This window comes from Aulonocara stuartgranti (assembly GCF_965226115.1).
Source record: "Aulonocara stuartgranti genome assembly, chromosome: 20".
Classification (NCBI taxonomy): domain Eukaryota; kingdom Metazoa; phylum Chordata; class Actinopteri; order Cichliformes; family Cichlidae; genus Aulonocara; species Aulonocara stuartgranti.
The window spans coordinates 31,120,952-31,147,842 of NC_138956.1; the positions used below are offsets into that span (position 1 = coordinate 31,120,952).

The window sequence follows — 26,891 nt, forward strand, 5'->3', positions numbered from 1 at the left end:
TCCTGCAGGATTTTATCTGCCATCCAAATCTGCAATATTAACCTGCCAGGAGAAAATTAATCGATTTGACTACCTGCACATTTGTAATGTGCTGCAGCAGAGACTATTAAAATTGGCCTTGTTGTCATGGTTACCAGTTCAAAATGATGCCATGGTCACATTCCATTTCAGATGATTTTTTTTTAAGAATGACAAATAGTTGACGTCTTCTTTAATCAGAAGAGAAGGCACATAGGTCAGCAGTAAAAAGGCCCTTTCATGATGGAAGTGTCACGTTTGATGACAGATCACTCCACATAATTAGCACAGTTGCTAGGCTAGAGTTATTTCACCACGGAGATGAGCTACACAGAAAAATAGTTTTAAATGCCAGGCAGTTTTCAGTACAGCCAAGGATTTATCTCTTAATATTCTTTAAACCCTATATATTCCAACTGACTAACTGGACTAGATTTATTTATTTTTTAAGTGGACCTATTCTGTTCATTTTCAGCTCAATATGTTTTATTCTTGGACTTGTATTCGTGTAGCTTTGGACAATTCACATGTGAAAATAATCCTTATTATCTCATACTGGGCTTTGGTGCAGTTAATCCTCTGTTTGAAACAAACTGTTTTCGCTGCTCTCCCCTAGAGGCCACCTTTCCTTTAAGCCAGCTCAAACAAAAGATTTGAGCAGCAGGTGGGTGGAACTCTGTGCCAGAAATCTCTGTAGTAGGGATATCCTGTCTCGTTGATATCCTACAGATCCAGAAGAAAAAAAGAAAGTAGGAAAACATGTTAAGAATGAGTTGAAGGACGATGTTTTGACTCACTTTGGCAGAGTTTAATATGAGGAGCAGTTATAAATAAAAATTAGGCTCATATTAAGTTTACTGTGGGGCACATTTCTGTATAATAGGTTGCTCAGTGTCCACCTTAATCGGTGTTTACAGAGCTTTAAATATTTGCAAATATACATTTTTACTTTTATTCAAACCTCAAATATGTCAAGTTTACCAGGCTAGTCTTAAGAATTGGCAACACATGTGAATGTGAATATGCTGACTCACTGCTGCTTCCTGTGTAGAGTCTGCATATTCTTCCTGTGCCTGACAAGTTCATTCCAGCTGCTTGCACCTTTCCAACAATCATGCATGCAAGCTTGATTGATTATCCCAAACTGGTCGTGAATAGTTGTTTGTTACTCTGTGTTAGCCCTATATTAACAAATAATCTCTCCAGGGTGTACCCTACTGCCTAAAGTCAGTTGGATTGGGCCCCACTCTCTCTTGGATCCTACTGCACAAAATATGAAAATCAATATATCCTGATATGGTAAATTAATATGCAAATCAATTGGAACATTGCTAATGGATACATTATACACAGAGAAAGGACAGGAAACTTAACAAGTTAATTCATTGCATTAACCCTTTCACGCATAGTGGTCATGACTCAAAGGCTGTTTTCTTGTATTTGTGCCAGTGTTGATGGTATACTTGCACATAAACCACGACACTGGACACTGATGTGTCACTTCATACCAAATTCAGTCAAAATGTGTGTTGTCCACCTAAGTAGACATGTAAAAACCTCTTTGAAAAGTCCATGTTTAAAAAAGTGAAGTTCAAAAATCTTTTTGTCATGCCTAAAGATGAATAAAAATACTTAAGAAAGAAATCCTATTGAGGTTGTCATAATTCATGCATGAAAGGGTTGCAGGAAAAATCAAATATTCTGATAATAATTGCAGAAAGTTATGCTCATCCATTTGGTCTTTGCATAAATGTTCATTTTCAAGGTTAGCAGGTGTATTTTGGAATTCTTGCATTGTTTTCTGTTACTCAGTTCCCTCACCAAAGTTCTTCTTCAAGTGAGATAGACCCCTAAGATAGATCTTTGAAGGGCGTTTTAAAGCATGATCTAAACATCATCTACATTAAGTGAATTGCAATGGTCACCGGGAAATAAAGACTGCAGGAATGTACATCTTCTGTAAAACCATCTTCAAATACAAAAAAGAAGGAAGAAGCACGAATCTGATTAAATTGTTCCCAGCTCATTTACTCGGATATTACCATCATTATCATTTACCTGCAACAACAAATTCTGAAATAAATTTCATAAAATACTTTTAATTGTGATACTTTTCAGTAGCTTTTCAATTCCCAACACATTATGCAGTAGTTGTTGACAAAGATTGATAAAACAGCGACTCATGTCGCCTTACATCATTCAGTGTGAACTTTTTAATCCCCGCAACAGGGATTATCCAAGACTATGTCATTAAAGGGATGTAAAACAAAGCTCCCCATTCTCTTCACAGGTGCAACAAAGTACCTTACACCACCTCAGGCGCTTAAGATCCATTGCAGCTAAATTAATGGTCAATGGGATTACAATAAATGGATCAAGGAATCTGTGCTCAGAGCTATATTTACACAGCTCCCATGTGGGAAAAAGTCATATAAGCAGATACATCTTAAAAAGATCCAGCAAATGTTACCAGGATTTGAATCCAAACAAGCATGAGTAAAGTGTTTTGCAAGTTATTTTAATCATTGCTTAATATATTAAGTGCTTACATAACCTTAGATTAAATACAAGTGAGTGCTTGCAGAAAACTAGCGACCCGTGTGTGACATTTGCACTCAAATTTACAGAAAGCAATTATTTGCTTTATGTAACTACTCCAAAAAAAGATGTTTCTTTGTGAAAAGTATTACATAATGCATATTGTTAACATGATCTTCACTGTAAAAAATGTGGGCAGTATACCTGTAATGATGATGATGAGCTGCAATTATTCACTTTTATGTATCAATTCAAAACATCTGACATTGTGTTCATCCTCCGCACTTCCTCCGTGAGATCACAAGGTCTGATAAATATTCCGTTAGCAAACAAACGCGCACTTGTTAATTAACTCAGTAACAACCTTCATTTATATCTGACTTGATGTTGCCCATAAACACTTTTTTAAGGAAAGAAGACCTTAAAATGTACTTGTTAGACATGAATGTGACGCTGCAAAGCTGGTTGTTGCTCACACTGACTAAGGTTTCCCTGCACTTCCAAGTTCTTCTGATAGTTTAGGTGATTATATTTATTTATTCGTTTCAATAAAATTACAATTTGGGACTTTCGCTGCATTTTATTTTACTGACTTGTGGACCTTAATAGGAAGGAGCGTCTTCACTACTTAAATCTTAATCAAGGCCAAGTATGCACCCTAGAGCAGCGGTCCCCAACCTTTTTTGCACCACGGACCGGTTTGTGCCCAACAATATATTTTCACGGACCGGCCTTCAAGGTTTCGTGGATAAATACAACAAAATAAAACTAGTATCGGTACTGAAAAAAAGAAGATTTATTCATAACACACGTGAAAAGATCCATTCAAACCGAGTTAACGAAAAAACGATAACAAAATAACGCTTAAAAACCGATAAAAACCCTGAAAATCATACATTTCACACCCGAGTCTCACGGCCCGGTACCAAATGACTCCGGTCCGTGGCCCGGGGGTTGGGGACCGCTGCCCTACAGGATAGCAATTAGAATAACAGGCGAGGTCAAGCCTTTATGGCAACACCTTACATATTATGAGTTAGTATTAGTTATACTGCACAGTGCTTCAATATAAGACTAAATGCATAAATAAACAAAAACGACAAAGTGCATGTACTTTATTTGATATGCTGTGAATGGCTGTCCAGATAGCACAAAATGGCAGCAGGACAATGACTAAATAAGGCTCCTTTTCACTTATACAAGAAACGGTCTTTGTTTAGATTTTGGCCATTCATCCTGCACAATGACAGGAATACCTACAAATAATAAATATTGGTTTTTATAAATAGATAAATCTGTCCATATTTGCCCCCCCCCCCCCCCCAATTACCCCGAATTAACTACATCCACTAATAAAGTGCAGCCAACTTTTGAAGACTATCACTGGAAAACTAACTCTGACCCGAAAGGACTGAACAATCAACCCCTGAGATTAACTATCCAATGTGCTTGCAGGACAGGACACGGTGAACAGCTGTAAGTGCTACAAAACATCAACATCGACAAAAAGAAATGAAAAACAAAGTTTGAATATTTGTAATGTTTAAATGTCACTTAGTTTTTCTTTTTTTTCTTTACAATCCCATCACATTTATGTAATACAAATACTAAAGATAGAATTAGGATATCATGTGTTTGTGTACAGTAGCACTCCCCATGATGAAACAAGTAAAATCAACATGAACATCTATTTTCAAAAACACCAGCTGTCCTGTATTATCAGCCTAGAACTATCTCTAAGGAGACAAAGTCAGGTACAGCAGCTTTCCAGCCACTGTGATTTCATACTGCTCTATCTTGGCTCAGTGCTAAAGTCACATATCTGACAGTAAATCAGGCCAAGTCCCAGGCTGGTCACTGATCATCATTTGTGTGATAGATGTTCAATAGTTCAGTATACACTAAAGATAATTTTTCCTATGCGGCTATGTTGCTATGACCCCAATATGGCAGGCAGACTTTAGCTGCACAGACTCTGGGCATGTCAACTGAAAGACTCAGATCTCCAGGCTTATGTCTCCCTCTAGGGGGTGGATTGCAACTGACACTCTCTGAGCCTCCGGGCTCACAAGCCTGAACTAAATCCTATCCGCTGACTGAGTGCTTGTGGTGTGTTACTTTCCATAACGAAGCTCGATCATCTTTGGCTTTTCAAATGTACATTTCAGGTTTCAAGTCTGAAAGCAGCGAGTCTCACACACAGAAGATGTGAAATAATCACCAGCGCGGGACATGCAGGTTCACCCTACGCCCAGTGAACCTGAGATCCTCCCTTTGATTGCCGTTTGGCCTCCATGATGCAGAAAGCTTCTTGCTCCTCGCTTATTTCCTTCTGCCTCTTCTCGTCCAGAAACGATACCAGAGAGTCCCTCATGTCCACCACTTCGATCATCTCCTGAAGGATTCGCTCTTCTTCTGCCTGCTGCTCTGATGTCTTATCTGGAAAACGAAAACATATGCACACACCCAATTCTAATTAATAACAGACACAAACATCAAGTCTAAGCTGAATAGTGGTTCTTGCAAGTAAACTCTCGTCCTCTCACTAATTAGGGGGAAAAAATGGATAATTGGTACTGTACCCCTCCCTTCCCAACATCTGCTGACTATGATGCAAAAACCTTTCTGAGTAGAAAGGCTGCCAGACTTGCCAGGAATGTATTTTTATTTTTCCATAGAAGCAAAAGGCCCCTTAGTGAGTCATTTCAAACTTTCAAACAGTTAGATTGCCAAGGCCAAGGTTTGTACTTTTTTATAGTCCCTTCAGTTATTCCTCTCCTGTCCATACTTGCCATGAGGAGAAAACATTTCCAACTAAATATCTATTCATTGCCCTCTTTCAGTGGAAGAACACATTCCATACATTTCACCTAAATCTAATTAAAGCTTAAGCAGACTGGAAATTATCTACTTGATATGTCTGACTCGAAATGCTGAGCCCATTATTGCACTGTTGAAAGTGCTTCAAAGGCAATCTGTGGCCTGTTTGGGCCAAACCGGGGACTCTTTGACCTTTGTTTGATGTTTTCTGGAAATAAAGGCTAATATGAACTTCCTGCTCAGTGCACCAGTCTGTGTTAATTAATTGTAATATATTTAAAAATTCTCATCAGGTAATAGATGATGATTATGGGACTGCATTTTGGCATGTGCATCCCTGTTTTTTTGCTCTTTAAATGGACTGTTTACCTCCATGCAACCAAAACCTGACTAAATGTGATTAGACTAAAAACAGAAGCCGAATGCTTCTGGTGCCAGAAGTCTTATCTCTTGCCAAAAGATTCTGCATATTCATATATTCTTATATTCAGTTATTTGTTTGCAGAAAATGGTCAAAATTTGTTTTACTGCACAATACACTACCTGGAAACCCCAGGGGAAACATTATGAACGGGCGTAAGTAACTAGTTTAGTGGCATTAATGCTGGAAGAAATTATGGTCAATAAATAATCATATGATATGTAATTTAGTAAAAGAAAAAACATGGTCCAGTAGTGTATAGTGTCCTACAAAATGCAGGACATTGCTATATGCAGAACTGAGTTAATGGGACAACAACAAACGTGGCAAAGACAAAGAAAGCATTGATGTGCTCATTAGTAGGACAAACATGCACTGCAGTACGGGCCTTGCTCGGCCTGGTGCCTGTTTAGAAGTTAGGCTCCTCCCTTTAACTACATCAAAGACACTTTTAGTTACAAGTCTTTCTGTGTGCACACCAAAGTACACACCATTTATCTCCATGTATTTCCTGAGCTCCAGCTCCAACATGCTCTGCTTGTCTTCGAGTTCCAGCTGTCGAGACCTGCAAGAGAAACAAGCATCAGCTGAGTCCTGTCAGTAGTAACGCTGTATGTTATCATGAGGACCGACAACAAACGACATTTCACTGTAAAAAAAAAGACTGGCTTTTAGCATTGTGAGGTCAGCCAGTCACCGCAGTGTTTTGATGTGAGATCTGCTCCGTCTACCATGTCACTTGTATACAGATGCTCTGTTGTATTACTTGTATGACTAGACAAACTTTTACTCCATGAAATAAAGAATGAACCAGTGAGGCTGCAGACTTACGCCACCATGAGTTCAGACTCCTCGGAAACCAATGCATTCTTTTCATGAACGAGCTGGATCCACTGTTCGATCATATCAGGAGAACCGCTGCGTTCTGCAAGGAAAAAATGGTGCATATTTTCTTTAAGAAAACAGGAAGATGTGCTTTTTTTGGGTGGGGTGGGTTCTCAATAAAGTGGTGAGGAGGAACCAGATTTATTTGCAGCATCTGACACAGCACCCATGTGAGTGTTTGTCTACAAGCCCACACGCTAACTTGTATAAGGATTCCAAGAGGCTGTAATAAAAAGAATTCAGCTGACCTACAAATTTAGGGCTAGATTTACTAAACAGACCAAAATAGCATAGGAATGCAATCCCCAAATAGCGCTCATACGTGTGGTTTACAAAAGTTTCACGGCTTTCTAAACAGAGATGCAGTCAGTTCATTTTTATATCAAGGGCAGATAATCAGACCTGCTGGTTTGTTTAGTGTTAAATATCGCCGTAGTTTGAAGTAAATGGTGTGTTGCAAATCTCAGTAATCTCGGTTTGTGCACTTGGTTCGTATAAAATACTGCTAAAAAGTCGATTGAAAATACAGATTCTAGCTGTTCAACAGTCCTGGGTCTTCTATCTCATATTTTTGTGTCATCATGTGCCGAATGTTTTCAGCTGGTGAGAGCTCTAGACTGCAGGCAGACCAGTTCAGCACCTGGACTCTTCTACTACAAAGCTATGTTGTTGTAAAAGCTGTCGTAAAAGCTCACAACAGCACATTCTCATGCTAAAGCATGCAACATGCATAGACAACTTTCAGTACTGATGCCGTCTTTCCGGATGTGCGAGCTGCTAATTCCATAGAAAACATACCATTAGAGGAGCATGCTTTTAAAGTGAAAGCTGCTAACAAACTGGATGTTTGACTCTCCTCTTTAGTCCAGAGGACACACATCATTCCCACAAACAATTTCAAATTTATCGATCTTCCTCAACTATGAATCTTTATTTATGTGGAAGCATACACTTTTAGAATGACTTTATACTTCCAAAATAAGCTTTTTTTCCATCGCAAATGTCCAGAGATATAGAACAATACACCCCAAGTTCTTTAAATATGTATAAAAAAAGAAGATCTGATCTTACCAGCCTCTCCTCGCAGTGTCCGCTCCAGAGTCACACCTTTGTCCTCCAGGTCTTTGTAGGTCACCTCAATCTCCTCCAGTCTTCTCTGGATAGACTGTGAAACACAAAATCAAAAAGTACATCTTGACAAATATTTTAATGAAATTGCTTTAATTTCTTGAAATAGGCTTTGGTGACAAATCTGAATTCCATATAGGGCAGATATATAAAAAAAAAACAACATGCAATTGAGCCAATTCTTGTAAAATGGATATGGATGAGTTACACTCAAGGGTTCACCCAGCTTCGTGGCATTGCTCGATGGGGTGTGAAGACAGATGATTGACAAGTACACTCCCTCTCCTGCATACTCTAATAACTGTGCAAACACTGAGGCGCACCTGATTGGATGAATGCCTCTGAAGCAGATGAATGGGCCGTCTGCTTCTGAATTTTAAACGTAAACCAACACGGTGACTCATCTGCAAACTTTCTTTAATATTAAGAACAATTTTCTGCAAAAATTTGTTTCTCTTAACATTTTAGGTGGAATTAACAGCTGATTACAGGCTGATGAATTTGTCTCCACTATAGATTGCCAACTGCTAGCTGTGTTGTGATTTGCATGTGTTTGCATTTACTGGATTTCAATTTTATGCAAACTGTATGACTGGCTGCAGCAAAAATGACTAGTAAGCATGGATTCACATAACTTTACAGATGATAAAAACATATCTTAGAAATGACATAAATTACAATATTGTATAATAATAATAATAATATATAATTATGTGCATATTCATTGCTCCACTAAGTGAAGTTGTAGAAAAACGGACCAGGAATGAGTTTTAGATCACTCACCTGAGCTTTGCGGAATCGCTGTAATTCACTCATCCTGGCTCGCCGCTCCAACGTCTTCATCTTCTTAAACTCCAGCTTCTCTGCCTCCACGGGGTCTGATGGCACACTCTGAAACTAGAGGTAAAGTAATAGTACAGTTAGTGCAAAATATCCTCCCCCTGAAAAACTGAAACAAATGAACTCTACCGATATCCTTACTTGGTCATCAAACAAGTCAATGTCTTGTTCATCATCGTCCTCATCATCATCGTCCTCATCTCCTTCGACGCCCTCTTCTGAGGTGTGGTGGACATGTCTGAATGTTGTTTCTGTGGGAAAAAGTAAGAGTAAGTGTTGCAATAAGCCTGGATGACTCCAGATTGAGCTAAAACCAAAGAGATGAGTTGCCAGCTTACCCACTCTCCCCGGCTGATTAACGTGGACACTCAGCCGGGTGTCTCTGCTGATCCTTGGTGAAGAGAGATTCCACGGAGAAAACTTTGATCGCACTCTGGCCTGCCCACTTGGCATCTCTTTTCTTCTGAAGCAGCGTCGATTCCTCTTCTCCCGCATTTGCCCAGCAGTGCTCCCACTCCAGTAGCCCTCCTCTTCTTGCCCATCCAGGCCCTCTGTTTTAGGAGGCCCTGCATTAGCTGAGGAAGAGGAGCAGGAGGAGGATCCGCCATGGGTTTCTGAATCCGAGTCTGCGCTGAAGCTGTGAAGATTCACCAGCTGGGTTTTTTCCTCAGCGGTCAACTGAAGCTTCCGCAGTGACTGTTTAGGACGGGAGTCTGGTCTTGCTTTAGAGCCCTCCTCTGTGGGAGTCGGAGATGAAGGTTCTTCTGGGACGGTGAGGCTGATGAGGTGGACTGTGCGAGGCTTTGCTACTGGGGGAGAGGGCTGATGGCTGGGAGTAGTCTGCCGAGAGCGACGGGGCTTTGGAACTGGACACGGAGTCATTTTTTTTGTCTCCTCCGCCTCCTTAATGGCTGCTGCTACCTCAGATTTAGGTGGATGGTCTGTGGGAGTTTTTGATACAAGTGGTTCTTGGGAGTCTTCTTTTGACTCATATATGCGGTGGTCCTTTTCTTCAGATGTTTGTGATTGTGTGTGAGTAGGAGGACCACAGTCCAGGGTGTTTTCATACTCCTCATCTGACGGCGATGGAGTATATTCATCACTGGAAACTCCGTTTCCTTCTTCTGTCTCTCTCTGAGTTCCTTTGCTTTCCTAAATTGATAAAAAGCATGAAAAACATGTTTAATTTAAATTAGCCCACAGACTATATACAAATTAGTTACGTTTATTTAACTATATATTAACAAATTATTTTAGAGATTTGAAATGAAAGAAGATGCAATTGTAGTTTCAATAACTCAGATGTACAGTAGTTTTCGGGTCATAAGCCGCTACTTTTTCCCACACTGTGAACACTGACTGCGGCTAATGCACATTTTGTTTCATGCCGCCAAAAACATTTTGCCTGGTAACAGTAGACCAATCAAAATGATAAGTAGTGTATATATTTTTATCGGTTGTTAAGAGACGTTGTAATGTTGTTTGTGTATTGTTCTGTAAAAAAACCATAAGCAATGTAATTTGTGTGTTACTGATACGTACGTATACTTAAAGGTAGCCGTGTTACAGGCGCTGTTCGAGGGAAAAAAAAGCATTTGCAGTTTGTATTTTTGTATGTTACCATAACGTTTATGTTACCATGTTTATGTTACCTTACGGATTAAAAATACTCACGTGTAGCATTTCTGTGTAAATATCTCATATTACAGGTGAAACGCCTTACGGCTTAAAATCCGGTGCGGCCTGTAGTCCAGGATTTACGGTAATTAAAAGGATTAACAAAAATATTGCATCAACTGTTGAGTGACTGCAGCCATTTTTAAATATATATAAATGTATATATTTAATGTGATGTTACATGAAATATTAGGACTGTCTTTAGTTCAATTGTGTGCATGCCCCCCTAGTTGTATCTTGCGAGACAGGAAAATGAAATGAAAGAAATGTACGTGCAGTTTGGTTGAGATTAGGCATTTCCATTGGCTATTATAGAATAATCCACTTCTTTAGTAATGTAGTCCACTCCACTTTTCTGCATCTGGCTGAATGTGAGCAGGCAGTATTGTACTGTATGCTTCAGATTTCCTCCTGCTGCTTCTGTCATCTGTCACTCTGTCATTTATCATTAATAAATGCTAGTGACTCAGAGCTTTTAGAAGCCATCCATGCATGGATCACACTGCCTACACAGTTTTACTTTGGATTATGAGCAATTTATGATGTCTCCATACTTTTTTTCTTCCCATCACACTGGCACAGGTTAACCTACCCTTCAGCTGTCCAAACAATGCTATTCAGGAGCTGGTCTGGCTTTTCAGGTGATTTTATCACCACTTTGCAGCTTGTGATGAACACTGCTTTTTCTCTCATGACTAAATCCCCATGATCCTAAAATCATACAGCCCTATGGTCAATGGACTAGATTTTTTAGCTTTTTATGTTGTTGAAAGTGCTAGTTCATTTGTCCACTCCTAACATTCCCGCTATCTCTTTGATGCTTTGTTTTGATTTGCAAATTAAGGATAGGCCGCTTCTTTTGCATGGAGAGTACCTTTGAACTCATGTTGTGGGTTTACAGCCGTTGCCTCAAAATCCAAATACTACACTTGGAATATCTTATAACTGTCCACAAAACAGCTTCTGAGTGAATGATACAATTAGGTTTGGCCTCTTGGAAAAAAACTAAATTAAATCTAAAACACAAGGCTACATATAGGCTGTAATTCTTAAACGCTTCGTCCAATTTGGATGCAAATGACCTTGAATTAAAACTGTGTCTGCACTAAGCTTATCTTCATCACATAGCTAAAAATGAAATATGTTTAAAAAAAAAGCCCAAATAAGATTCACCAGCAACTAACAAGTAACCCTTCTTAAAATTTGTATCTACAAGTTCCCTCAGCCCCTCCCTCCTGTTCACTTGTTTGAAACGTACCTCTGTTGTTGAAAAATCAAAGCCATCTACCAGTAAATGAAATCATCTTCCTGCTGTCTTGAATAAACCCTGCTCACCATAATGACTGTCACCATGCGTTCCCCCCTTACCTCTGTTATTGTACACTTTTCTCTTAAACCAGCGGCAGTAACATCTATACTTTAGAAGCCTGCAGCAGACCCCAACAATGTCAATAACTTTTAGTCTAGTGTATTTAAAATTCTAGTCTCTATTAGAATCACTGACACCTCTTTAAACTGGTTTCAATCCTCTCTCTCTCTCTCTGGCCTCACTTCAAATCCCACCCATTTCTAAATACTTCTAGTGTTCCTCAGGGATTTGTCCTAGGGCCTCGTCTATTTATCTCCCTCATCTTGGCCATATCTTCCATAAATTCAATATCAATTTCCAGGTTATGCTGATGACACCAGCTCTATCTGTCCACCAAATACTCCTTTGCTGTCCCACCCACATCCATCTGTGTTAGCTTCTAGGAAAATCCAGTTCTCCCCCAACTTTCTCAAACTGAACAGTGATGAAACTGATGTTCTCCTCATTCGCACCAACACCACCATTGACACCTCCTCAGTTTCTCTCTCTCCCATTCCCAGATTAAGAGTCTGTGTGTCATCCTTGACAGCACACTTTCCTTCCAAGCTCACATCAGTAGCGTCACTCCATCCTCATGACATTGATTGGCTCCATCCATCTTTCACACCGAACGGTATTCCTGTCCTAATTCACACCTTGGCTATATCTCTCACTGATTACTCCGAGTCCTGTCTCTTTGGTCTTCCTCTTATTGTTTATAGGATATTGTTGTTATCATCCTTGAACTGATCCGTAACTCTGCTGCTTGCATCATCACCAGAATTCAGTCCGTTGGTCACATCACACCTGTCCTTCAGCAGCGCTCAAGTTAAATATTGCACTAATTTCAATATTCTGTTCCTCAGTTTTAATGCCATTCTTAACCTTTCTTCACAGTACCTCTATGAGCCTCTGCACATCAACAAACCCATTCGCACTCTTACGGCTTACGGCCATACCACCCTGAGCACGCCCGATCTCGTCTGATCTCGGAAGCTAAGCATTTTTTTTTTTTTTTTACCTCTGATTTCTCGGATGGGAGCCCGCCTGGGAATACCAGGTGCTGTAAGCTTTGGAGTGGCTGTAGCTCAGGAGGTAGAGCAGGTTAGCTGCTGATCGGAAGGTTGGTGGTTCGATCCCTGGCTCCCCCAGTTTGCATGCCAGATATCCTTGGGCAAGATACTAACCCCGACTTGCTCTCTGATACATCCATCAGAGTATGAATGCTTATGAATGATAGTTAGAAAGCACTCACCGTATGGATAATAGTGCTTGTGTGAATGGGTGTGTGCGGCGTGTTGTATAGTGCTTTGAGTACTCCAGGAGAGTAGAAAAGCGCTATATAAGAACCAGTCCATTACCATTCACTCTCAAGTCTTTTTCTTCTATCCATCTCACTGTGGCATCCATCCACGTGACTACCATGGGATCTAGAGCCTTCAGCTGCTCTGGCCGACCCGTGGCTTCCCTCCCACCAGAGATCCATAACATAGACTCTCCCTCTGCTTTCAAATCCTGTCTCAAAATGCACCTCTATAAATTGGCATACTCATTATGATTACCTTCCACCTGTCATACAAATCTGTGTTCCTAATGATTTTATGTATTGTAAACTTGTTTTGTTGTTATCATGATTACTGGGCTCTAACTGTATGTTTGGAAACAAATATTCTCATTAGATGTTTCTCCGCAATCAAGCGAGTCCTGCTGACACAGAACCCGTCAGCCAGAAAGATGATGCAACTGAAGATTGTGTAACAAGAGCATAATGAATAAGAGGACTCAACATGGTGTCTGGAGTCATCAGCAGCAAGCAACAGCATGGTTTACATCAGTTCTCTTCAGTGACCCACCTCACAAGATGTTGCAGGCCCATTTGCCAGCTCTTCAGAGTGTAGCTCACAGTAAAATTTCCCTGTGGAGAAATCAGAGATAAAAAAAAAATGTTAAAAAAACAAAACAAGAAAAGTTGAAATTTAGAGACAAGTGAACGCTAAAGAGGGAAACCCCTGCTGCTTTCTTAAATTATTCATCTCCTTTTAGTCTGAGTACAGACCCCTTTGAAAAGGGTCTCAGCGCAAATGATTAATTATACATATAAATAATTAAGCGGTGATTCACTTATAGGAGCAAAATCTGATCTTGGCTTTGAGAGAACAATCACAGTACTGATGCAAGAGCTGTTGAAAACATAGATATAAGCACTTTATACACAATAATACAGCATCAAGCAGTTTCACGGAGGAGTGCTAGATGGGCAAAAAGACAACAAAAGCGAAGGAGTTAGACCAGATATGGACGAAAGCTGCCTCTTTGACAGTAATCACCAGCAAATACTCGATGCTTCAGTCAGCGTGGGGCGGATATCTAATATTTGATTCTATAACAGCTTTGAGAGAAAAAAAAACAACACTTTATAATGATAGTTGCTGTAGAGTGAAGAATAAGATGTTAATCTGTGGTTTTAGCTAAGATGGTATATACACCTATAGGTAGAGCGACAGATATGGATATAGTTGAAAACTTGAGTATAGTCAAAATATACAAATATATAAATTCCGCAACTAGGAGTCACCTGTATCTTGGTCAAAGGTGTATCCTCCTAGCCTAAGTGTGATGTTGCATCGAGCGCAGGTGAAGCAGGTCCGATGGAAGAACTTTCCCTCAGCACTGATTCGCTCCAGCAGATAAACCCTTTCACCACAGAAGTAACACTCCTCACTGTTTGTCATCAGCGCAGGAGTATCCGGCTCAGGAGCCACCTCGGCGACAGGATCGAGCTCAGAGGAGACGGGAGATGCTAATGTCTGAGGAAAAAGGTCAGACAGCAGACTGAGATTTAACAACAGAGCACGATGGTTTTTAAAGATCAGTATCATGCAGAAAGCTTGCATAGTCCAGCACGAGTTGTTGAATCACACTCACACTGTCCTCATCTCCCATTCTTGTCGCTGTTCCAGTGGCTTGTTTGTTAGCTGCCAGCTTTTCCTGCAGAGAAAATAAAATAAACTACCACATGACCTGATTTTGTTGAGGATATCGAGAACAGTTGCAAAACAAACATGATTAAACAATATCAAGGAGTAGAACAGCAAAAGCCACTTCCTCTGAATTAACATCTAACATCTTGTCATCACAAACAGGAATCCCAGACAAAGCAGACATGTGAGTCACCAACAGCTCGAGAACACAGACCGAAGGCCCCGGAGTGAACTCCAGCCAACAAGCTAGTGTGTTTGAAAATATCTTTATCAAAGATTCCTCCGTGCTGTGTAAACAGTGAACTCAAGGCTCAGTGGGCGTACCTTACGTCTTTGCAGAGAGTTGTGCTTCAGCTTGCTCAGGAAAAAGACAGCTGACTGTGTCCGGGAGAAAGACAGAGACTTGGACGATGGCTGGAAGCCTGTGGGCTCTGTTGCCAACAGAAAATACAAAAATGCAAAATGTCAAAGAGGGACACACAGCAAAATCATCTTAAATTAGACTAGAATGCTAATATAAAGACACCTGAATGTGAGTGTTGGCCTACTTGCAGCTCTTCAATACAGCTGCCCAGTATATTCTTAGGGCACCGTTTTAAAAATTGTCTCTATCAGAAATATGACAAATCAGTCTTAGTTGAATTTTCAGTGGCGTCACATCAAGCAGCAGTTGGATTTAACTTGTCAATCTACATAAAAAAAACTCTTCAGCTGCAGTTCTGACTATCACCCCCACTCTTTCATCATTCAGATAAGGTTACCCAAGACTGACAGCTCCCTGCTGTCTGCACATCAGTCAGCGGAGCACAAGCACAGCATCACAGAGTATATCACACCCACCTCAGCTCATTCAGTACCTCCAAAGGCTGAGCTCACATCTACACTGAATAAGTCCACATACTGAAAAAAGAAACTGTACGTGTACCTCTACAAAAAGCCAGGGGAAACCCTTCCTTCAGCGCAGGAAAAGCAGAACCCCTTCTAGAGGCGCTGCTCACATCAGACCCCCGATAAGTCAGCTCTACACGATGACTGATCTGTCTGCTGCTGGGCTGGCTCAAGTGCAGGAGAGCAGCACAACCAGTAGAGGCTGGCTCTGAGCACACCACTAGCCACTTAAGCCAAATGAATTCTGGGTAATATGCTTCTTAAAGGGGTAGCACTGATTTGAACGTTTCTTGAACATTTTTCAGTGGGAGGACACCTGAACCTTTTAAGGTGATTCTAATGCTGCGCTGTGTCTAGGCAACAGAGTTATGTAAGACTGATATTGCTGTCACTAATAGCTACTAATATATACTACATATATATATATATAAATATATTTATAAAATATAAGCTTATATTTAAAGAGACGTTCGATGGACTGTGGAATTTTGCAAATGCACTGATTAAATTTGACTTTCTTAATATTTGCATAGATGATAAATGTCATAGTTTTGTATGTGTGTGTGTGTGTGTATGAATGTGGGTTGATTGATTTCTTTATTCTAAAACTTTCACCTTTTTTTGGTAAAGCGAAACCGCTTTGGATCTGGGTGAGGTAAAGAACCATGGTCAACTTGTCTATGTGATCAGTGTTAGCCAGGCTGTTGGGAGACATGACAGGGGGGATGCCCAGCTCCTTCTCCAGGATACTGAAGGCCAGTTGGTTGTTGTGAACACAATTAGACTCATCCAGGGAGGACATATCACTTGGAAGGAATGAGAAAACAGCAAAGACGGTTTGTTACATTGATTAGATAATGATTGATTGATTAGAAAATCAAAGCACTCTTGTACTGCCGAACAAAAACTAAGCAGGAACTCACACGAGGTCAGGTCTGAAGTGGTGGATCAGAGCACACAGAGCCAAACCGGACCTCCAGGACCGTGTAAAGTCTTTTACATTCACATTTTTATAACCAGCAGTGTGTTTCTGACACCATTTCAATAGCTCCTCAGAACCGCCAGCTGAATCTGGGACAGCAATAAACCAGACAATAAATCAGAGAAACCTCTAATAGCTTTTGCAGTTGCATATTTCATGCCAATGCTAATCGCAATCGTGTTTCCCGGTTCATTTAGCAAGACCAGGAAAGAATAACCAGAATAACCAGAATAACCGCTAAAGGAGTCGCTGACCTTGACGCATGTGAAGTGAACTCTCCTTTTGTTTCTTGAACGACGGATGAGTTTTTTCAACATCGTACAGGTGCTGCACCTAAGTTGAGTGACCGGTACATACAAAGAAGATGGAGTCAATAAATCAACGTTTAACCTGTTTAGTTCACATAGATCTATTTGTTTAACACAGCAGATGCATTGACTAGAAGCCGAGGTCTGATAAACTGCTCTCATCAATTTTCACGTTTCATTTCTTAACACAGCTTTGCTTTGAAGAGCACTTGAAGAAGGTACTAGACTGTTTTCTGCCTCCCTAAATGAACTTTAGGATGAAGGCTTTAAGAAATCTTTATTTCTTAAAAGCTTTATTTCAATCTCTGTTGACTAAATAAAAGATAACACCACTAACCTGATGGGTCTGGATGGAGGACAAGTTAACTCTTTGGTACCGTGTTCTGGGGTCGATGCTGTAAGCAGCATACTTTTTGCTGGTGTTCTCTGGTGTTGTTTGGGACAGGAGCTGGTAGAGGCTTTCACTGCATATTTGTAAAGACAAATAAAACCAAAAACAATCAACAACTGTAGTATATTGCAAGTAAGGGATAATTACTGGTTAACTGCCTCTGACATTGTCCATTTTTAGCTGATCTGCAGGTACACACCCTTATTTTTTTAACACTTTGTTGCCAAAGGATGGTATTTTATGAGGAAATAAGCTAAAAGTTCCTTTATTATGTAATTCAAGTTTTAAAATCCACACGAACATTTATCACTAAAAGCCTAATTGTTTTATTTTGGTCACATCAAGGACTCCTGCTGAAATAATAATAATGCTTATGCAATCAGAACAACTATCCATCACGCTGATTATGTCAGGATGGGTAGTGTTGCTGAGGATGAGACCCACAGGCAGGCTGACAAATTCTAGTGCGACATTTCTCTACTTTATTCAGTAGTTTTCAGTCAATGTGATGTATTCCTTTAAAAGTTTAACGTAATTTCCCTGTGACAAAAATTACATTAATATTAGAACTGTAGTCTTTGCTGTAAGGAAACAAAAAGTAAAGCTTTCTTTTAATAAACATTCAGTGTAAGAACTGAAGTAAACAAGCTGGCAGCAACTGCATTAGCAAATCTAATCTCAAGATGTGAGATCATGAAATAAAACCGTGTGCAGATTATTAGCTGTATAAAATGTACTTACCGCTCAGCCAGGACTTTGAGATGTGGGACCCCATTACCCCAGCTCCTGACCATCCATGCTGCATCGAAAGCAGCAAAGAACCCACGAGCGATGCCTGTACCCAGAGGCCAGAAAGGCTGCAGAGAACACGCACTTAATGTCACTTTGTAACAAAAAATGTCACTTTATCAATTAATTAATAGTAAATGGAGTATGCCGTGTCATCAACCACAGAAATATGTTAACCGTAAAAGCCTGTGTGGTGTAAAATGAAACATCCTGTCAACCTTATTTTGAGAAAACTTCATGCAGAGGCTTATCTAGTCAGGCAGACGCAGGGTGAGTAGACACGTTAGACTGTGCTTCCTGCAAAAACATCAGCTTGCTAAAGCACTAAAAATGACGGTGCTAATTTTTAGTGTCAGAGTCAGCGCACTCACGCACCATTATAATCGTTATATGGTCAACACTGTTGTTAAAATTGTGGGGCAAGTGTGTGTAAAAATAATTGCTTCATGCTCATCTAAACACATAGTTTCATGCATTTCTTTCCCCACGCTAGGTATAAAAAAAAAAAAACTAATTTCCTCAAGGATTGATAAAGTAGTCTGTTTCTAAATCAGACCCTGATGATGTCAGTGAGACTGGATATCACTAATATGAGGACATCTCTGGCCACAACCCCAAAAATCTGCTGTTTAAAATTTTGTGAAGGGCATCCAATTAAAAAGTTGGCTCAAACAAAGGGCGGCCTTAAAGGAAGAGGAGCTAAAACTACTTGTTTTAAATCGTGAATGATGCAAAACTTCTCTTGTAAAATCCCAAAATTCAAATAACTGTTGTGAAAATGAGCTTAATAAGATGCTTTTATTGATGTGTTAATTCACCAATTTGGTTCTTTGATTCTTTGATGTCTCCAATTGCCTTGCAATTTTCTGCAAGTTAACTAGAGGTTACTTTTATTTATTTTAGTTCCAGTGTTTCATTAACTGTATGGCATTAGGAAGCAGCATAATATAATTCAATACAATATTCTGTCCCACAGTTATCTAGCATTGTTAAGGATACGAATTAAGGGAAAAGACCCCAAATTGCTGCTCCCTACCTCCACTAGGCAGTCTCCAACAAGACCAATTAACAACTTCTTCCCTCTCCTCTCCTTGACCAGCGAGGCATTCTCAGCACGGTGCATGCAGGTGAAGTCGAACATCGCCACATCCCGCTGGCCGGCGTGATTCTGAGCAAACTGGAGGTCAGGCAGTCGGCCGCCAGTGGAGAAGTCGGCAGCATCACACGCATAGTTGCACAAAGCCTCGTAATCCACATTTGCAGGGGCCAGCAGCTGTTCTGCATCATTATGATCCTGCAGATATAGAGGGAGAAGTGTATCGGACGACTTCTGGCACCTTCACTTACACAGATGACATGTCTTACACTTGGTTTGCCGCATTAGCTGAGGGGCCAGGCAGCAGAGAAAGAAGAGATGACTGACAGTTTTTAGTGTCGCTACATTGAAGCAGCAGCAGGGCTGTGTCATCTACGTGGTTTGTTTCTTTTTCTTTACTGGCCAGAGATAGAGCTCGTGCCAATAAGAATCACACTTTTCCTCAGTAATAGATGTGTTATTCTCACCTGTTTAATGACCCCTTTCTTTAACAAGCTCTTCTTTTTGGCAGTCATGACAAAGTAGTGGGTGTCGTCTTTGTAGTAGACAATATTCTCCAAATCAATACCTGGAACGGAGAATGGAGAGAGAAAGTATGGAGGAGAGGTTGAATGAGGTAAGCTGAAAGCAAAAGCATTTCTGCAGTTTCTCTCAGTGCCATATTTCTCTCAATAGAATGTTTGCTATTCTCTTTTGGTTTAACCACTTTGAAAATGTGAGAGCTTATTGGCCTACACAGGGAAAGTCAGTGTGGATTGATTAGACAGTCATTCAAAGGGGTGTGAGCACAGCAAACACAGTTCAGTTCCTCTAAAGCGTTTCACTGATATGAAAGTGCAGTAGATATAAATTAGCTCAGAGGATTCAGGCAGGTTAACCAATAGTTAACAATCTGACAGGAAATTAGATGAGGTTTGAAACGCAGATTAACAGCACTGCTGTTTGTTTCACACTTCACGCTGAACCCGAAGCAGCAGTGTGAACATTTATTTCATGCCTTGAGGCTTGCATTCAGCAAGGCGCGACAAAGGAAAAATTAAATGAAAATAAAAGCACTCATGTTGTTATTAAAAATATTCTGGTTCAGTGACTCAGCTTAGTGAACGCTGCGGAGTAAAACAAGTTAATCCGAAGCCAGCGATTTTCTCTTTTCTTGCTTTAATTTTTAAACATTATACTATAAATAAGAGCAGACAGCTGCTTCACTGCAAATTAAGATGTCCTCCTCTTTTTTTGCCAAACATCACTGCAGATGTCACAGGGATGCCTACCAGTCTCATTGAGTAGCTCTTGGAAAAACTTCTGGTTATAGATGCGGGCTACACCACTGATCTCCTCTACTTGGGTCTCAGCAGCTGTGTGTCTGTTGATGAAATTGGCCGTGATGCCGATCGCCAGTTTTCCTCGCAGCTCTTTGTGCTTGAACCCTGAGAGTTTGGGTAAGAAGAAAAACAGGAAACTTAGCTGATGAAATGCTACATTTTGAAAAAGACTGCTGGGGTAAATTTGGATTGTGCGTAATAACTATGTGTATCAACTAGGCCTTGTGAAATTGCTTAGTAGCCCTTGTTGCATCAGTGGGAAATGAAAGTATTCAAGCATGCATAAGTATTTGTCTCACCATCAGGGACAAACCTGCCTCCCCCAGCAGAGATGAAGACATCAAACTGGAAGGCTGCGGCAGGATGAGACCGGGGCTGCAGTTTTGCCATCCAACCTGTCAGAAACACATCAAACTTTTATGTTCTGCACCTCAGCGGATTTCATCACAAGTTTACTGCTTTACATGTTGGTGGTCTATGAATATTTCCAGTTTTGAGAAACAACAACAACAGTGGATAAAGCAAGCAAACTTAATAGGGAGGATGATGAGGATGGTTGTTAAACGCACATACCATTTTCTCCTGAGGGCTCAATCAAACCCTGGAACTCCACTCCAGTGTGCACCTCTACCCCGAGGAGGAGTGCCACCTTCAATAGAATCAACTGCAGCTGACGGATGCCTAAAAATATATGTGGGTGTCATGAGAAATGTGTGTGTAGCATAACCAAAATGCTACAAATACTATCAGTCGTGCACAGATTAAAAATGGTTGCTAATATTGCAATTCTCTCTTTAAAAACTCTTCTGTTAAGGAAATTCAGTAATGTGATGTCTGAAATTTGCTCGTGCTGACCTACCAGAACTTAAAGGTAATAAAGCCATAAAACATGAATGACAGAAAAATACAGAAATTGTGAATCTGAGAGCCCATTTTGTTTGATTAGCAACGATTAAGTGAAAAAAACAACTACACGGTTGAAATTTGAGATTGTATCATGTAATACTAAAAGTATGGGAGCCCCATAAACAATGATAATGCAGTGAGTTTATTTAATTCATTTCAGACTGGCTCAAAACGGTTTTATATATAGACTCTCACTCCAATAACTGACTGAGGCACTCACTGATGTGATCCAGAGAGCCAGAGCAGAATTTGCCATAGAACTTTTTGGCTCCGAGCTCGCGGAGGTCATAGATGGTGTAGGGCCACAGATGGAGAACATTGTTTCTGGAGAATGTCTCCCGCTTCTCCAGCAACACCACCTGAGCCCCCAGCAGGGACAGTTCAATGGCCACTCTCAGGCCACACGGACCAGCACCCAGCACGAGGCACTAGGAGAGAGGAAATCAGCAAACCCTCAGCATGGACGTGATAATAAAACATTTTTAAAGCAAAAGGTGAGGACAAACGAGAACGATTTTAAGCTGCTCTTGAAGGACAATTAGTATAAAGCCATTTGATGACTGTGAGAGTGTCATGAATTATATATAAAGGGCAAACATTTAACAAGAAATTAAAGGGAAGAGATGCAAAAAACCCACAGAGTCACAGCCCACAATCAAATATGACATCTGAATTGAAAATAAATTGTAGTTTGATGGCTGCAGTTATCGATCCGCAAGTGCAGCAAAGGTTCTTGGAAAGGAAAAAGCACTTATAGATAATCTGTATGATCTTTTTAACAACTTTTTTTTGTTATAGTTTTAGGCATAGAATGTTTTCTATAAAAGTAAGGAAACACCATTATTATCACAGGTTGACACATTTATGTTCTGACTAAAATAAATGCATCAAAAAAGCATTCAATGAAGATTAAAATACACAAAGTTGAGAAAGATAAATGTCATAAAATGCCAGAAAGTCTTCGTGGACAGCAGTACTCATGGCCTAACCTAATCGATTAATGATCCACATGTTGCAAACGCTCTTGCAAATTTAACCTACTCGAGTCGAATTTTAACTTTCTATAATGAGCCACGACATAAATGGATAAACTTCCTCTACTAATGAAGATTCTGTGACACGATCCAATCTCTGGAAAAGCTACGAGACGTGATTTAACTCTTTTAATGTAGCTGCGATTAAAGAGGAATCTCTATCATGCTAGAACCACAATCTCAACTTCTTACATCAAAATCTTTTAACTTTTGAAAATGACAATAAATGACCTTTAGTTGTCTGTACCTTGTTTTTAGTGCAGACCTTTCCTTGCTGATAATCTTCATGAGAAGCTCTTTTATCAAGCTTGGTCCACAAAGCTTTGGCCTTCCAGTAGTTCAGTCTTTCTTTTAACTTTGCGTAGAAGCTCCCGAAATCCTCCGGATCGATCTCCAGCTGCCTGCAGAGCTGAGTGAAATGGTGCTTTACATCCTTACAGGTCTGGGCTTGGACAAAGAGGTCAAACGTAGCATGTGAAGGGTTGACAGGACCTTGGCTCGCCATAGCTGAGGATGTCAAGAAGACCAGTTCCTTTTGGTCACTGGGTTGGGTAGCTGTGAAAGAAGAAATTATATCGTGACATCATCTTTTCCTACCTGGAAGTAACACCTCCTCGGGATAGGTTCATGTAAATGATCAAACGTTTTCCCACCGTTTACAGCCTTTGTTGCTGTAATGTTTAGAGGTGGTCCAGTTATGTAAAACTCCTACATGCCTTGTTGTGGGAATTTCCCTCCTCGTGTGCGCTTAATTATAGTCCAGATGTTTGAACACTGATGGCTTTATGTCACCTGGTTGGCTGAGTCATTACTAACTTCCTCCATGGGGCCCCTGTGGCTCTCTCTATCTTTCTTTTTACAACCAAACAGCCCGCCCACAGCTGATGTGTCATTCTCACATGCAGTCTCAGGAAATTTACTTGCTTGTAAGAAAGAGGACACAGTGTAATAGAAACATGTGGCTAAAACACATGTTTTATATGCTTACTTTTCAGTAAACAAAAGGGGTGAAAATTAATATGTAATGTTATACTCAGCTAATCTGTTGATTCTTTTGCTATTAATTGATGACGGGTAGTTAAAAACACATGGTGGGCAGGGCCTACTCTGAAGATCTTGCTTTGTCTGCCTAACAGTTCAAAGTCCAAAGATATTTTATAATATGATCAAATAAAGTATGGGAAAAGGAAAGGCAGTAGACAACAAACTCACATTAACAATCTGGCATTTCAAGCACGGTTTCCTGTGTTTGGTCTGCTGGTAATTCTTTTGTCCTAACCCTGGCAAAACCAAGTTATATACAACTATTTCTTTTTAGGACAGACATGCTTCAGTGATGTCATATGGTTCAAAGAAAAGTGACCAACAAGAGAAGATGAAACATAAATCGAATATAAGAGAACGATAATGGCCTAGATTTTGACTTCTGAAGAATCTTAGCAATTAAAGAAATATGCCCGTGGATCTTTTTTCAACCTTACATCTCTGGTTGCAAGTCATGCACAGCGTTGCGTGAATATGGGCCTGTGAGGGGAGGACCTAACTAAGAACACGGAAACCACATTTCTGTACTATATTACTGCAGATGTAACAGTGAGTACAAAGAGTACAGCTATAGGTTTTCAACACCATCTGACCCTAGTGTCTATCAGATGAAGCCTCTACGATGTGTGTAGAACAAAAGAATGTTAAAAGGAACAGTAAACTCCTAAACAATGCATGTCTCATTGTGGGAAATATTTGGTTTAAAATAGGAGCTATGAGCTCATATATTCTCGGTCAACATTTACCCAATGTTGGCAAAGATTGTTGACTAACCTAAAATTAGTGGCACTCCTAGCAACATGCTAATCTTTTAAGTCAACAGCATCCTTAAGCAACAAATACAATGTTTGAAAGGTGAATTCTGAAAATTTACCACAAGTTAACGCTTTCCTAACAGCAAGCTGAAGAAAATGCAGATGACACCAAAAGTGTGAGGCTGACATTTCCTGTAACTATCACTGTACCATTTACTGGTATTTACGCTTCTCTTCTGTAAAGTTGTCAGCTCTTGCCCTCCACCTGAGACAAAGTCTTTCATTATAGAGAGTACACCTGCATGCTTTGCATGACTGCCCCCGTATGCGTGTGAACACAACTGCATTTTAGCTTTTCCTAAGGCCAACATTCCCGTCCTCACATTTTACTACAGTTTCCTGAAAATGGGCATCAAAACGAGGCAGCTTTTGCGTCCATATGACAAGATGCTAAAAAATTTTAAATAAATCACTCCTCTTATTCTGTTTATTGACTTAATGCTTGTTACTGTGCAGGACAGTTTTCAGTCACTAAAGAGATATCACAACCTGCCATAAACACAAAGATAAACAGTTGTGTTGGTGTGTTAGATAAACCTCCATGGAGATGCAAAACACTAGCTTCAACGAAAAAGGCACAATGCAAATGAAAAAAACAAAAACAGCTCTTGTTCAACTAAAATATCTAACGGTATATTTTTACTTTAATACTCGAATGTTTAACTTGTTACATAGTTTAGAAATATTTATTATTTTTACCCTTTTTGCATTTTATGTAGATTTTAACTTTATTTTCTATTTTCTATGATTTATTAAACCTTAGTACTTTATGTAATATTTTGGCGGCTTTAACGCAGGAATTTTCCAATTACACCTTATATCATCTTATCTTATTTTATTATATACAGCTATCGACCATATATGTGTATATAATACCCTGTGTGTTTCACTCTCTGTGTATTTACACACCAGTCAGTGTTTAATCATTAGTTATAGTTAATCTCTGGCTCTTTTTCTCAGCGTGTCTTTTTTCCTGTCTCCCTGCCCTCACCGCCAACCGGTCGTAGCAGATGGCCGCCCCTCCCTGAGCCTGGTTCTGTTGAAGGTTTCTACCTTTATAAAAGGAGACATTCCTTTCCCACTGTAATCAAGTGCTTATACAATATTAAGTTCCTTGAGTTGAGTGTTGTTGTAATTTGGCGCTATATAAATATAACTGAATTGAACTGACAAGAATACACAGCTACAGGCTATATATAGCAGACACATATGACTTGGTGATTATTTGTCTCCAAGCAGGCTATGAAGTGAACCACTCCTCCCATTAAAAACAGAACATTTAAGAAGAGTGAGGTACTCTTTGAAGACAAAATAAACTGTCAAATCTAAAAACTTAAAATAGCTCACACGGCCGACTTGCTACTTTGATCTAATTCTCAGGGAGGCTGCTGTTTTTATAATCTGTTGTCATGTTCTTTTTTTTCCCTTCTTAAACATGTAAAACTGCACAGCTGAAACCACAAGCCCACAGACATATTTCCTTTTTGTAAGTGTTGCAATGTTAAAAAAGAAAATATTCTCACACTAAAATACAAGTTTAAGAATGGCCACACGAAAAGAAGTGTCATCTGTGACAAAGGTAAGACAACACACAACCACCACCATCATCATCTGACTTCTGTTAAGCAATTCTAGGCAAGAAGCAAGTCTTCTCAGGAATGTTGTTGCTGACAGCATGATCAGACAGAAAATAACAGGACTGAAAGGTAATTTGACCTAATTTCACTCACTGCCAGTGGATTGGATTTGAGTGGATTGACCCACCTTATTTAACGTGTAAGCTCTGTGCACTTTGTTTGGCAGCAACGCTGACTCGTGGATGGATCATATTCTCTTGTCCAGCCTGGCAGGTTTACAGAAGGACATAAAAGAAGAGAAAGAGAAAGGAGAATGAGTGACGCGAAGAAGACGTGAGAGGAAACAGAGAGATTATTTCCTGGACACGTATCTAGACTTTGTGCTGGCATTTTTTTTTAATACTTATGATCTCACAATCATAGGAAACTGTTAAATGAGCAGGCGTGGCACTGATCGCGTTCTGCTATGCCAAAGCAGGATGCAGTCCCAACATGTTACTGTATGCAAGCAACCAGATTGCAAACTGCACCCTGAAACAGGAGCTGACTTAAGTTCAGAGAAAATATATCTTATAGAGCTGCATCATAAAAACTAAATGATTTAATTGGGTGTTTTATGATGGAAGAGAATTTTAAAAGATACGCTTCAGACAGCAGCACGTAATGACCTACACAATCAATCAATAAACTTGAAAACTTATAGAAAAAGTACCCGCCTCAGAGATCGAGAGGGGGGAAAATACAGGCACAATATACAACATTACATTACCAGCTCTGAGGTCGACCTAGAAGCGGGTTTCCTTGAAACTGTGTCCATGCTGTCGCTCCCATTTTTTCGTTTTTTTTTTCTCCTTTGGTTACAGGTAAGGACGTGGACTGCCTCACCTGCACCTCGCGCCCGCACTACACTAGTGGAGCCTCTTCCGGGACATTCTGTAAAGCTACACACAGCGCGAGCCCCACGTGACGAGCTGTGAGGCGATGCACGCGGACGACACGTTCTGTGATCACAGCTCAGTATTCATGTTAATACTGCCATAATAATAATAATAACAACAATAATAATAATAATCCAATTATACT

The 26,891-nt window shown here is 40.0% G+C and overlaps 1 protein-coding gene across 1 annotated transcript; it reads right to left on the reverse strand.

The window, feature by feature from the left end:
• Positions 1 to 3,657: 3,657 nt before the first annotated feature.
• Positions 3,658 to 26,730, reverse strand: mical1 (microtubule associated monooxygenase, calponin and LIM domain containing 1). The gene is made up of 25 exons (XM_082517825.1): positions 26,578 to 26,730; positions 25,996 to 26,074; positions 22,620 to 22,927; positions 21,559 to 21,766; positions 21,006 to 21,113; positions 20,732 to 20,827; positions 20,382 to 20,537; positions 19,578 to 19,678; positions 19,051 to 19,308; positions 17,967 to 18,082; positions 17,172 to 17,298; positions 16,781 to 16,859; positions 16,468 to 16,615; positions 16,160 to 16,350; positions 14,981 to 15,087; positions 14,601 to 14,663; positions 14,251 to 14,482; positions 13,529 to 13,590; positions 8,989 to 9,802; positions 8,792 to 8,901; positions 8,594 to 8,707; positions 7,754 to 7,847; positions 6,629 to 6,722; positions 6,289 to 6,362; positions 3,658 to 4,995 (listed from the first exon to the last, which is right to left on the reverse strand). Exons 3-25 carry the CDS (start codon positions 22,875 to 22,877, stop codon positions 4,802 to 4,804), a joined length of 3,804 nt encoding a protein of 1,267 aa, XP_082373951.1. The 5' UTR covers positions 22,878 to 22,927; positions 25,996 to 26,074; positions 26,578 to 26,730; the 3' UTR covers positions 3,658 to 4,801.
• Between the last annotated feature and the right edge of the window lie 161 nt (positions 26,731 to 26,891).

Bases quoted from the DNA above. Each gene is read 5' to 3' on its own strand.
- mical1 (XM_082517825.1), bottom strand. From the start codon at position 22,877: ATGGCGAGCCAAGGTCCTGTCAACCCTTCACATGCTACGTTTGACCTC. The intron at 17,299-17,966 runs GTAAGTACATTT...ACAAATATGCAG, and splicing joins CTCAAAGTCCTGGCTGAGCG to TGAAAGCCTCTACCAGCTCC. The intron at 14,483-14,600 runs GTGAGTGTGATT...CTTTTTCCTCAG, and splicing joins GAATGGGAGATGAGGACAGT to ACATTAGCATCTCCCGTCTC.